The sequence below is a fragment of the Solea solea genome, chromosome 16 (genome assembly GCF_958295425.1).
Source record: "Solea solea chromosome 16, fSolSol10.1, whole genome shotgun sequence".
Classification (NCBI taxonomy): Eukaryota; Metazoa; Chordata; class Actinopteri; order Pleuronectiformes; family Soleidae; genus Solea; species Solea solea.
Genome location: NC_081149.1, coordinates 16,792,579 through 16,806,559, shown reverse-complemented (window position 1 = coordinate 16,806,559; position 13,981 = coordinate 16,792,579). Strand labels below are relative to the sequence as shown.

General features: G+C 42.2%; 1 protein-coding gene across 2 annotated transcripts in view; it reads right to left on the bottom strand.

The window, feature by feature from the left end:
- Nucleotides 1-13,981, bottom strand: part of LOC131475115 (septin-9-like) — a 76,760-nt gene that overhangs the window by 47,752 nt on the left and 15,027 nt on the right. The window contains exon 2 of one of the 2 annotated variants that reach the window (XM_058652987.1): nucleotides 12,946-13,008. In XM_058652987.1, coding sequence (XP_058508970.1) covers nucleotides 12,946-13,008 — 63 coding nt within the window. Of the gene's footprint in view, nucleotides 1-6,740; nucleotides 6,847-12,945; nucleotides 13,009-13,981 lie in introns of those variants that run through there. The other variant, XM_058652989.1, reaches the window with a different exon arrangement.

Here is a 13,981-nt window from a genome sequence, read left to right as displayed (position 1 = left end):
CAAGTGTCAATGAAGTCAGCAGAGATTTGAGCTGTGAGCGCCACACACAACATCTGATACTGAGTCACTTCCTCCACCAGAGGTCAGCATTGCACCTATAAATACAACCTGTCACTATGGGCAACGGTGGTGCTGGTTGCTGTGTCACTATAACTTTACAGTAATGTGATCTGGAAACAGATAAAGATGGAGACATGTGGTGGTGGTGGGGGGACAGGGGACGGGGAATCCTGATCTGGACACACCCTAATCCCACAGCACACGTGTATCAGATTCCTCCACTCCCATAGCACATACTCATATTATCATCATATATACACACACACACACAGACAACAAGTATGTGTACAGCAGATGCATGCATGCAAAAAAAAAAGGGCAGGCATACACTAAGGCGAGTGACAGCATTCGGGCAGCACCCAACAAGACACAGAGAGAGAGAGAGAGAGAGAGAGAGGGAGAGAGAAATACACTTCTCTGCACTGCATAACCTTGCATGCCCCAGCAAGTCCCAACCATGCTAATCCAATCTGCTGTAACAACTGTCACACTGGGAAAGGACCAGGATATTTGTTTGGGCCTCATTCTGCAAACTATTTTAATTATGTCATAGCAGCCATGCTCTCGCATTCAGGCCAAGTGAACCAGTGTGTGATTCTCTGGTAGATTAAGCTGTGAAGTGGGCCTAACAGTAAATAATATATATTTTTAATGTACTGTGACTGCTTTTGACGACTATTATATATTGTCTCCCCAGAATCAAGATATTTATTTTAATTTGATGAACAGAAATGGCTAAAAGTAGTCCATTTACTTCAAAACACATTAGAAGTTCCGCTTGTCAGTGTTTTCTGCAACCCACGGTTTTGACATGTTTCAGTTTAATTTGGAGCGTTTGAATGCTGTGTCCTGTCGATTCCTTTTGGCCCAGCATTTTGTTGTATCTTATTAGCGAAATGTAGCAGCTGAGCAAAAACATTCAGTCGTACATGTTATGTAATCACAGTCCCATTCAATTTAGAGAAATGCGACTATAAAACCCTAAAATGAAAACCGCAGCTATGAGGCTTGAGTTGGCCCTGAAGTGTGACGCGTGCGTAAAAGCAAAAGTCATCTTGCAGTCCATTGAAGTTTATGCAATTTATTAAAGAAAATCAATCAATGACAAACTGTAACAGATGAAAATGAATATTATGATACTAAAAACACCACGATCTATAAAGAATATTAATAGTGTAAAGTTTTAGCTATACAAATAAGTACATTGTATTGTATTTGAATGGGCAGCTGCTGGTGTTACATTGCAATGTAGTGTATGGAGAGAGAGAGAGAGAGGGAGAGAGAGGGAGAGAGAGGGGGACAGAAACAGCCGTCACCGCTTAAAGAAACCCAGATCCTCACCACCACTCCTGCCCTGCTAAGACCTGAAAAATGAGAGCAGCCGAGTGGGACTTGTATAAACAGATGCTCAGCCAGTGTGGCAGTTGCTAGGGCAATGCCAAGACAACATAGACCTGAGCGGCAAAGGTCAGCGCTCGCACACACAGATCATGCACAAACACGAACGCACACACAGATCCACCCTCCGAGGCACCAGGTCACCTCCTCCCGTCTTCTAATGCCAGTGGAGAGAAATCCCGAGATCTCTCGATTCTGAAATCCAGCTTCACTGGAATCCAAACCCACAGATACAACCAGACCCTTGTATCTATGGCTGCAGCTTGACGTGAGCTGCAACTCTGTCCACCAATAAAAACAACCTCATTTTGATGCACGCAGTCAAGACTAAATTGCAACAGTTATCCATGGTTTATTTACCACTTAATCCATTAGTCAGGAATGTCCCTGAAGATTTAATCCACTTTTCAACACCAGATAGGAAGCAGATGGTAGAAATAAAGAAGGGAATACTTTGAAATAATGTGTTCATTCTTTCAAATCTGAACACTTCTACATGACAAGTTATTAAAGTGAGTTTCCAGAAGGTGATATAAAAGACTGAGCTGATATAAGTTTGTATACAAATGTAATTTGGCAGTCAAGTAAATGAGGGTTATATGTTATGAATAATGATCAATGTATCATTTCTGGTTCAGAGAATCATTGTTATTTAAAGATGTCAGTGCCAGGAGCAGACGATCCTCCAGCTTCCTGCTGAATTGGTCCTAAAACAACAAAGGCTGTGTCAGCCATGAGTCAGGTCGTATCGAAGTCGCCGTTTGGAAACTGTAAAATCTGTGTGTGTTTTGTGCAATGCGTACATTTATTGTGCTTGTTCATTTGTCTCACTGTATATTTTGGATGTGGCTGGCTAGTTACCGCAGCTCTGTTTACATGGCAACCCTCACAATAAGCAGCTGTATCTGGCTCAGGACGACAGAGAGGAGAGATGGATGGACAAGACAAGAAAAAAAAAAGGGGGGGGAAAGGCGAGGAAAGGTGTGCCAGGTAGTGACGTGAAATTGAATCTCAGTGGAAGCAAGGAAGCAGGAAATATGTGTGTAAGAGAAAAGGAAAGAAACAAAGAGACACAGAAAGAGTGCAGTCAGTGTTAGCATGACTAATGGAATCAGCAGTACTGGCCGTGTAAACATCACCCAGAAAGCGTCTGGCATTTAATGTGGGACTGAATGGCAACGGCAGGCACAGCAGTCCGTGTCTGACAGCTAAAAAGAATGGTGAACACCTGCACAGCTGAAGGTGACAAACACAACTACAGTCTATTTAGTAAATGTGAAGACACTGCCCTGACTTCCATTCATTCATAAAGCCTAAAAAAACACATATATGCATCACTTATTCTATTTATTTGATCAATTCATGAGTCGGCATCCTGACAGTGCGACTGAATTTCATTGTATTTTCTTTCAATGAAAATAAAGTATCTGTCTATTATCGGAACAAGGTTTTGGCCTAGTCCTGACAGGGTCGGTGTTTATGCCAGAAAATGATCTAAAAAGGGAATAAATACAAGTACACACGTGCACACACACACACAAAACCCCCACCCATATGTGGCCCAAAAGTGCACATGGTTCCAGTAAAGTATATGCACAGCTGTAGTGACAGCAGCTGCCCTCCGCCAAATGTTAAACAGCAGCACCCAACCAGGCTCGGCTAACTTTAATCAAATAACACCTGTTGGAAATATGGCGCAACTACACAGTACACACACACACACACACACGCTTACATATCCCCTCAATTGCTTCTGCTTAGTGCCTTTTTTTGCACTACTCGCCTGCACATGTGTGTGTGTGTGTTCCCTGATAAATAGACAGAGCAGCTGTCCTCCATCAGCCGTGACTCTCAGAAGGCCTTTCTCTCTCTCTCTCTCTCTCTTTATTTCTTTCTTTCTCTCTCTCTCCATCCCGCCTCCACCTCCTTCGCCATCGCTCCGCTGAGTAATGACCCTGTTTACTACACCAATAAGCCAGCATTGTGATCGCCATCCTTCTTGTTCCCTTTGTGCTTATACTGTATATTGTTCCGCTAAGCATGCTACCATGGCAACTGACCCCCCCCCCCCCCCCCCCCCCCCAACACCAATGGTGTTTCACCAGGAAGGAACATGGCCGCAGTTTCCTTTGATACATTTCCTCTTATTAAAACATATACATTGATTTTCCTTAAAAAAACAAGTAAAAAAAAAAAAAACAAGCTGGCGATGACAGTAGCACACAGTCAAACTTGTTGCTTTCAATGAGTGCTTTTGAATTACCCAACTCAGCAACACCACCTGGTGGAGGAAGTGTATATTACATAGGAAACTTAAAAATGAATTTTTCACTGAATGTATAGTATTAAAAGCCTGCTTTGAGGTAGTTATTATGGTGACCCTGAAGTGCGAATCACCACCACAAATAGGAAAAAACACAACATGAACTTAAATCACAGAGACAAAAGCAGAAAACACAATGACATTAACTTAAAACGCAACAACAAAAGCAGCAAACACAAGGACATTAACTTAAAAGAGAGAAACAAAAGCAGAAAACACAACATTAACTTAAAACGCAACAACAACAACAGAAAACACAACATTTACTTAAAACGCAACAACAAAAGCAGAAAACACAACAACATTAACTTAAAAGAGAGAAACAAAAGCAGAAAACACAACATTAACTTAAAACGCAACAACAACAACAGAAAACACAACATTTACTTAAAACGCAACAACAACAACAACAGCAGAAAACACAACGACATTAACTTAAAACACAACAGCAAAAACAGAAAATGTGAAGTGAAGTGATTTGCACTTCAGGGCCACCGTATGTTATCCCCCTAAACTAGCTGAAGCTACTCGATAAGTCATGAGTTCCGTCCAAGCTGACTGCGGCTGTGTCATCCAGACTTCTAACATCATCAGCTGACCTCACTCAGACTGGAATGAATGGGACACGTCAGCCTCATTATTCACAGTCTCTGTGTGGCTGATGGACAATTTCCGCTGAGAGCATCACCGCCGTGCGCGGATTCACGTGGGATAGAAAACAAAGCGGACAAAGAGAGTCTTGCAAATCAGCGTCAACACCAAAGCAGGAGTCACAAAATCAGCGAGAAGTGAAGTCAGTTGATAAAAACTGTCACGAGGGATCCGATCCCCTGTCTTCTCTCATTAGAATACAGTATTCATCAGTGCATCAGTAAAACAGAGGTTCAGTGTATAACACTGTAACGTTAATGCATTGTGCAAATAATACTGATGAAAGAGTTTAAAATGTTATTTCATGTTACCGCAGCGTGAGGAGTGCTTCAATTCACTCAGCTCCTCCCTCCCTGGGGTCTTTTTTGTCAGGTGACAAATATTGTCACCTGTGACATCAGTGTGTGTCTGAATTCATCATAACTGAAGCCACATTTGATCACTTTAATGCCAGGTGTGAACAGTCATATACTAAACACTATGGGCTGAACAATTAATGGAAAATATCACTGTAGAAGAATCACCTATGCACATCTTATTCTACCGACTGACGAGGACATCTTATCAGTGCATAGCAATCATTCTAAATGTGTTTTTGGAATGAAAATTACAACACTGTGATTGCCTTGTGTGCAGGGATAACAGCGCCCGCTGATGTACTGTACGAATATAAAGGTCGCAAAGGTGCGTCGGCTAATAAGTGCTAATAATGGATGCAGAGGCAAACGCACAACACATTGCTATTCAAAATGCCCCAGTGAACATTCACACAAGTGTACGTATGTCTTGCTGAAGCAGTTACAGCTCCCGGGAGGAAGCACCTGCAGACAAGAGGCCAGAATGAGAAAGTAAGAAAGTATGTGTGAGTGTGAGAGAGAAAGAGGTTTGCACAGCTATTATTCTTCAGTCCATTCATTTGAACCTGAACCAGTTCATGACTAAACCTTGACCTAAACTCAATCCAGTTCCTCAGAAATCAGACTCTGCCTCATTAGGACCAGGTTCTGGTCAGTGTTTACACCAGAGAAGCAGCTTAAGGAGCGGGTCGTCTTTCAACCGGAAGGCTGTGGGTCTGATTCCCGGCTCTGTCCTTGTGCAAGACGCTTAACCCCGCGTTACTCCTGATGCCTGTGTGTGTGAATGGGTACGACATAGAGTACATGCGCGCTGTATGAAAGTGTGAGTGAATGAGTGTGAATGAGTGAATGGCAGAACTGTAGTGTAAGGCGGCTTTGACTAGAAAAGTGCTTTATACAAATACAGGTAACAAATACAAGTACACACACACACACACACACACACACAGCAACATGCACATGCTGCTGCAGACACTTCACCATTCTAAGATTTGTTTTCATGCCAATGACCTTTTTTTCTTTTTTACAACTCCCACGAACATCCATAAAAATACCATTAAGAAGCAGACAGCATTGCCTCACTGATGACTTTAGCATAATGTACAACAGACACACACGCACGCACACACGCACGCACACACACACACACACAAACTCTTATCAGTTCAATATGCGTGCAGTTTACAGCATCCAACAGGGAAAATAGGGCAGTTTGGAAAAGTAAGCATTGTTTGCCTCATTTTACTCTTGGCCAGAGACAGAACCGTCCGTTCAGTTAGTTAAAGATGGACTGACTGCTGGTCTAAGACGGATCGGAGCCACAGGGGACAAGAGTTGTACTGTTCAAACAGATAGATTTCCTGTTTTCACACCACAGAAGAATGGCAGAACGCAGATGACGACGACGAGAGAGAGAGAGAGAGAGAGAGAGAGAGTGCAATGTCAAGAAAAAAAAGTGCTGTTTCTGTGTCACTTTGGCACTGCATCAACTCTTCAGAAGTTGCATCCCCGGCGTTAATAAATGACCTACTTCTGTGCAGGGAACAATAAAATGAAAGTTAGGATAGAGGGACACACACACCAGGACTGAGACCGGTCGTCCACCTATAAAGACAACAGCATTTAAAGAAAGACAATGGGATTGTGAGGGAGGGGAGGTGGTGGTGGACACAAACAGAGACAGAAAAACCTGCAGGCAGATAAACCGAAAACAGGTCTGCTAAGCTGCTGAGCAAACCCTGCAGAGTTCCCTGCTCCAGCTCCAAACCCCAAAGAGAGCAACACACTAAGCAAACAGGACAGAATGAGAGAGTGGAAAATACCAAAGAGGGGAAAACAGAGGCAGGCTCACTGAGAGGAGACACAGAACCAGAGGGAAGAACCTTTAACTGCTCTTTGTTTTCCATTCAGACGAGAAGCTTGTCCTCATCTCAGATGAGAGTGTGTCTTACCTGAGAATTTGTCCCCCTCCATAACCAGATCACTCCCTCCACAGCCACATGTAGTGTCTGCTCTTTGACTCCAATCTCTCTCTCTCTCTCTCTCTCTCCCTCCCTCCCTCCCTCTCCCTGACTGTTTTGGACTTCCCTCTCTCTTGTCCCTCTCTCCCTCTGTTCCTCTTCCTCCTCTCCTTACTCTCTCTTTCCCTTTGGGCTCTAAGTTCTCCCTCCTTCCCACTTGATTCCTTCAGTGTGTCTCGCTAATGAATTCAGAATTACGACATCCCCATGTGCTGATCATATGTTGCGTTCACTGCTCTCGCTCTCCTTCTTCTCCTTCTTTCTCCTTTCTCCAGATCAGCCTGAAGAGACTGAAGCAGCATTGTATCTTGAAAATAGAAACCATTAGCTCCACCATGTGACATGCCCGGACTAAAATAACCCACTGGACTTGCAAACTCTTCTGCTCACTTACTTGGAAGTTTGCACTGTGGCCTGGATTCATTTGATACCTACTGATACACGGAGACATTCACTCCATAGACCTGTCTAGACCTCCATATGATGAATTACATACAGTCGTGCTGCTGTAGGTGTGTGAAAGGATGATCGCCTGTTTGAAATTAAACTGACACTTCACCAAAAACTTGCAGCGACAGTCATTATGGAGTATGGATATTGACCAAAGCCCGTCGGGCCACGGCTAATGACTTAGTCATTTCAAGTTGTCTTAGTTAAACAAAGAATAAAACATGGTTAATTGAAGTGTGTTCATTGTGTCATTGGAATTACAATGTAAAACATTTAATAATATGAGTAAAACTAGTACGAGTAAAACTAAGGGACAACAAATAATAAGTAATCAACCTAGTGTTTCTGTTGAGAACCAGAGTTTACTAATAATCAGTCTTGTATAAAGTATCTAAAAGAGACACTTGAGCAAAAGTACAAGTATTTTCCCAGAAAATGACAGTCACTTTTTTATAATATTATATTAAAGGCGACATAGAATGCTTGTATCACACATATATGTTAGTTATGGAGGTCTACTTACATATATTAACTTGTTTTCATGATTAAAAACCTCCTAATCGCTGCAAACGAGCCGATCAAAATATCTCCTCGCTGACGCTCTCGTCAGCCGCGCTGTTTCAGACCAAACAGTTGCTGTGATTGGCCAGCCAACGAGAGCTTTCCTACTGTCCTGTGATTGGCCAGGTACCTGGAAGTGACATAATAGATAGGCCAGCTCTCAGATACACAGCTCCCCCTCTGGCACGGTGGATGCTCTGCATCTCAGCCACTACAACGAGACTAGTTCTTCTTCTTCTTCTGCGGTTGAATGTACGCAACCGGATGTGCCCGGACTAGTGCCTGCACCGGGAGGCGCTACGGTGGTGAGGATTTCTGATGACGACATCAAATTAAGGAAGTGTCGATCCGCTTCGCAGAGCCCAGGAAAACAATACAACACTATTTTCTCAGCAGTGGCTGAACTGTTTGTTCTGAAACTTTAGGGTTTCATAAACGAGGTAATGACGCAGATACACACACAAACGCAGCGTTAATTGGAGCTTCCGGTCTATGTCACCTTTAAAAGTCTTAAAGTATGTGACATTTACTGCACTTAAGTATCAAAAGTTATTTTCAGATAAAAAATGTACTTGAGTTTTAATGAGGAGTTAGGACTGAGCCATGGTAGCTCAGTGGTAGGGCGAGTTGTCTTCAACTGGAAGCTTGTGGGTTCAATTCCTGGCTCTGCTATGTGCCCTTGAGCAAGACAATAATGGTGTAAAGCAGCTCATCAAGACTAGAACAGCTCTACACAAATACGGACCATTACCAACTCTTCCTCTTCTGATTTTATTTGGTAGCGACGAGTAACAAAGACAGTTCGGGGAAATGTACAGAGTAAAAGTAAAAGTTGCGAGAAATATAAATAACAATGTTATTTATATTTATTGCAAAGTACAGATACGTGAATTTTGTTCTTAAGTACAGTAATGAAGTGTGTGTACTATGTAACAACACTGCTATTTACAACAGGTCAGTGAACGCAACACACAGCAATCCGTGGTGGATGTTATCGTCTTCAATAGCGCATGATGCCAGTTTCATAAATTACGTGAGACAATAATAATGAACTACGGCACATATGAGTGGACACCAGTGTGATTGACAGCTAATCAATGGCTGCAGGTTCAAAATGGGACTAAACACTCCATGTTTCCCATGATAGTCAAGTTAAAATCCGTCTTTAACAACAGGGAGACACAAAGCTGCTTTTTCCACGTACGATGTTTACATTTTAAACAAAGAAAAAGATATACCTTTTATAATTTATTATTCACGTTTAACTGATTAATGTCAATTAATGAATTCAAATAATGATTAAAAGAAAATGCATGACATCTTCAATGCAACCTGAGAGGGAAAAGAACCCCAGCCCTCGTCTTTTAAATCATGCTTTAGTCTGGAGCCGTCTCTGTGTTCAGGAAATTCCGACGACCTCTGACACCTGGCATGTCCCTCACACTGCGCTGGGGGTCAGAGGTCACATGGCGAGCGTCTGAGCACTGATAGAGAGATCAAACACACTCAGACATGTCAGTCTGTGGACTTGTGCAACACACACTGCTTCAGTCACCTTGTGTATTCATGTCCAGTCAGAGACATTCACTCTAGTTCTTCTGTATATTCATTCATACAAATGGGTGAAGGAATAAGAAAAATAAACTGCACTTTGGCGACACCAAAAGGCCAAAATATGAAATCCTGATCATCTGCAACACACCAAAATTAAAGGTACACATATTTAAAAAATGAATTTGCTTATAAACACTGAAAACAGCTTTACAGTCCGCTAAATAAATATCAATGTACCTTCCTCACTTTCAGTTCAAGGTTTTGTTGTTAATGCTAGAGCAGCCGCAAGGTTTCAGTGGTCTGTTTTTCTCACCTCTGCAATAAGGTGACCACAGTCGCTCTCACATGACATCATGTTTAATGCAGAAAGATGACGAAAGGAAACGGCCCAGTGAGATGAGGTGAAATACACCTCATTGACTCTTAATAATATGATATCGTGGATATGATATCATATTATTAAGAGGCTATTATTTTACAATACATTAAAGTGTTATTTCACTTCCCTGTGTGAGTGTGTATGTCTGTACTGTAGTAGGTTTGTGAGGACATTTTGACCATGTAAAGGCATTTATTTAAAGGGATTTCTGAGGGTTTTAAGGTTAAGGTTAAGGTAATGTGTGTGTGTTTCTGTGTGTGTGTGCACTTGTATTTGTCACCTCTTAGGGACCTTAAGTCCTTATGAAGACCAGAACCCAGTGCCGGACCTAATTTCTAAGGTTTATTAGTCTATACAAATCAATGTGAGCCCTTAAAAGGATATATGCATGTACCTGTGTGTGTGTGTGTGTGTGTGTGTGTGTGTGTGTGTGTGTGTGTCAGAGGATCTGCTGACTCCCAGATGGGAATTAACCACACACAAATTAACAATAGACACAGTGTGGGTAAATGTGTGCATGTGTTGAGGTTACAGTAAAGCATCCTCCCACCAGACTCGTAAATCTGCCCTGTTGGCAGATGTTTTGTGCGGGGCATCTCCTGCACAGACAACGTGAGCGCGCGCACACACACACACACACACACACACACACACACACTCACTCACACACCCTGTGGCGACTGCATCAATGTCAGGGAGGTCTGCTGACAAGCACGGCCTTATCCTCAGCCCTAAGCACTTCCCCTAACACTCGTGTATATGTACACATACACAATGTCATATGTCGTATGCCTGTGTGTGCATGTGCTGTGTTGGTACATGAATGTGTCTCTTGACATGTGTGTCTTTCTGATTCAGAAGAAACTACACACACACATCCAGTAGAGATACATATATTTTATTCCGTCTCGTTTCCCCAGTGGCTCTTTCTAAAGATAGTGTGATAGAAGAGGCAAAAATCTGTTTTACTTTCTGTCTGCTGACAACCATCTTATCAGTGAGTCAGAAATCATGCCGGTACGTGGTGCCGCGCTCTGCGTCACGCTCAGTAAACTCAGTGTTGCTACTGTGTCAATAAAGTGTCAGCGTTGATATTATGACACAAAAAAAAAACTAAATTCCAGCACTAATCTGGGGGAACATGGAATAATAGACGTTTACATTACACACATACGTATCCTGGATTAGCTGTTTATAGTAAAAGGATGTGGAAACCCTGAACCTTGTGCGTTGTTGTCAGTCAACACCAAGCAGTCAGCTCTATACAAGTCCATACATTTCCCCCCGCTGGAATTACTGTAACAGCAAGGCTTTAGAAAGTGTGCAGGGGGGCAAATTTGAACGACTGGTAGTTTGACAGTTCAATTATTTCCCATTTACTCCAGATGCTTTGGCAGATTAAGAAAGCGATTCCCTCCCACAGCACAAATCAAACGAGTTGAGTCTTTGTTTTGGTTTGTGCAGAAAAAAAAAAAAAGATAAACACACCAACACGGCGATGGGTGCACACATGACTCTGTTTTGCAGAGAGGATACCAATGATCACTCACTCACGTCAATGATTACTCTCATGTTGCGTATGTGTTCATGTCCGAGTGTGTGTTCTGTCTCATGGCCCGTCAGCTCTATGACGGATAAATGCACATCACAGAAAACGATTTCCAAGAACTCATTTTTTACCAGCGTCCTGTTTCACAGGAGATTGTATAATCTATGAGTGTGAACACAAGAAGATTATGTTGTGTTTCCAGTCACAACTTGCATGCTGGAAACACACACACACACACACACACACACACACTGTGTCTTATTCAGTCTCTTTTCTGTCTTTGTGGTGCAGGCGTTCTTGGCTCTTATCACCGGGAGAAGATGCTTCACTGGTGAAACCTCAGTCCAAACGTCGGCTTGTTTGCCAACAAACACAAACTCACGTGTGTGTGTGTGTGTGTGTCTGTGTGTGTGTGTGTGCACAAACAGACAGACACCGTGATTTTATGTACATCAGAAAAATTGTCCCAAATTTTGCGGGAGAAAAAAAAAATCTCTGGCAGAGTAGGTAGATAGTAGAAATAGTGGGCATAAGAATGAATAAGTAATGGCTGCATTTCTTACCAGTTGGGTTTTCATTTGACCTGTTTTTAATGTGCGTTTGTGTAAATGCACACAACTTTATTTTGCTTGACGGAGGTGGAAAAGTTGTCAAATATATACAAGTTAAATGTGCCGTGGAAACAGCTTCATAAAATAAAGGCTGTCGTTCAAAAATCAATCAAATCCTATTTCACTGCACTGAAAAAAAATAGTGGAAACAGCAGATGAGTGGTGGTGTGTATGCCGTGAGGAGGAAGCAAAAATGACAATAATCACAGCAGCAGAAATTAAACAATATTTGATCTTGCTCTTAGCTCTTTATTAATGTAGCGTAGCGTCTTCTTATCCTTCTATGGTGACCTGGATGTTTATTTCAATGAACCCACTGGCAATATTCGCTCAAGAGCAGTGAATGGAAACTTGGTCTTTAACACAGAGCTAGATTGGACTAGTCTGTCCACATTCAGCCTGTGCACCGAGGCACAAGTAACGTCATTGTATGACAACGGTCTTTATCACAATCATTTATCTGCTCTGCACCTGCTATCAGCTGTTATATGGACAGGAAATGGTTCCTGCTCTGTTGCCACAGAGCCGTTGCCTCATGTCTCTGCTCAGGGTTAATCACTCTGACTTACACGATGATTTATGCTGACAGTGAAGAACTACAAAATGGAAGGCGTGCACACAAATTTGAGTGGATGATCCTGTGAGTATGTGTTTTTTTTTGCCCAAATTTTTCCAGAATAACTTTTTAATATCTGGCAGTTGTTTTACAATTTACTGCATGTTAAAATAGTGTATTAACAATTTAAAATGGAGAAAAAAAAACACTGAACATCAGATTTTGTGTATTAAATTTGAAATTTGAACAGTATACACCATAAAAACATTTTTAAGTCTCAATGTGCAAAAAAGGCCAAAACTCTTTCCTCTCTAGCGACAAAGATGCAGATTCGCCGGCTTCCTGCAACAGCGCGAGTGAAATTACCGTAATAACCACATGTCGGCTTTGATGTGCAACGTCTCAGCTTTCAGAAACTATTTTTCCGATAGCACAAACCCCCCGATATGCTCAGTGTTAAGGTGCAGTCTACTCACTGGGACTGGTGATGCCAGATCCTTCTCTCTCAGTTCGTCTCGCTCGAGCACTGGCTGATCTCGCTGTAAATAGAGGACAAAGTCAGAGGAATGGATGAGTAAAATCCAAAAAATCTGCTGCAACGTCAAGAAAAAAAGTAGTCACCGACACACATTGAATACTAACAAACTCTTGTACGTTAGGAAAAAGTGCTCGCACAGTTCCTTTGTGGTGCCCACACTTTTACCCACAGCTCTACAATAAATGAATACTCACAGAGAAGCAGAGTGTTTGGTGGAGTTAATTCAGCGTTGGTTATAAATACTAACCAAACATCAAATACACAACACACGTACAAGCGTACCAAGTGGCAGCGAGGAGAGAAGGCTTACTTCACATTCTCATCGGGGCCAAATAATTTGCAGTTGTCATGTGGAAAAACAAAGTTAACCAATGTTTTTACCTTATTATTGTTATTATTGCCTGACCTCAGAGAAAATGACTAAAACAAGACATTTTGAGGGCTTTTTTTTATCTATTTTTATGAACACAATGCGTGGAAGAGTGTTGTAATGAAACGGCGCTGGCGCGCTGAGACAACGATGCAGTCATTATTACTATTTTATTTTTTGTGTGTATGTGCAGATGAATCTGCTGTTTGATTCTTTTATTCTCTTTCCAACGCGTCTCAACTGCACAAAACTACTCGGCTGACCTCAGCTGCCTGATATTTCTCGTCTAAAATCAGCGTGGCGCTTTTAATGAGTCAGCCGGTCAAGCCTGCTCCCTCTAATAGACGTTTATGATTCCCAAAGGATGACGACTATATTGTCTTCCCTGATCCTCTGAGTTCGTTCAGCTGCTTTAATCCTTTGTTTTGTTTCTGCAAATATAACGACATTTCAATGACCCTGTGTGAGTCTGTGTCAATGAGCGAATATTAACATCCATCTTCTACCGCTTTATCCTCTACATGAGGGTCGCGGGCGGCGCTGGTGCCAATCTCAGCTGACATATGGTGAAAGTGTGAGTGAATGGGTGAAAGGCAAAACTGTC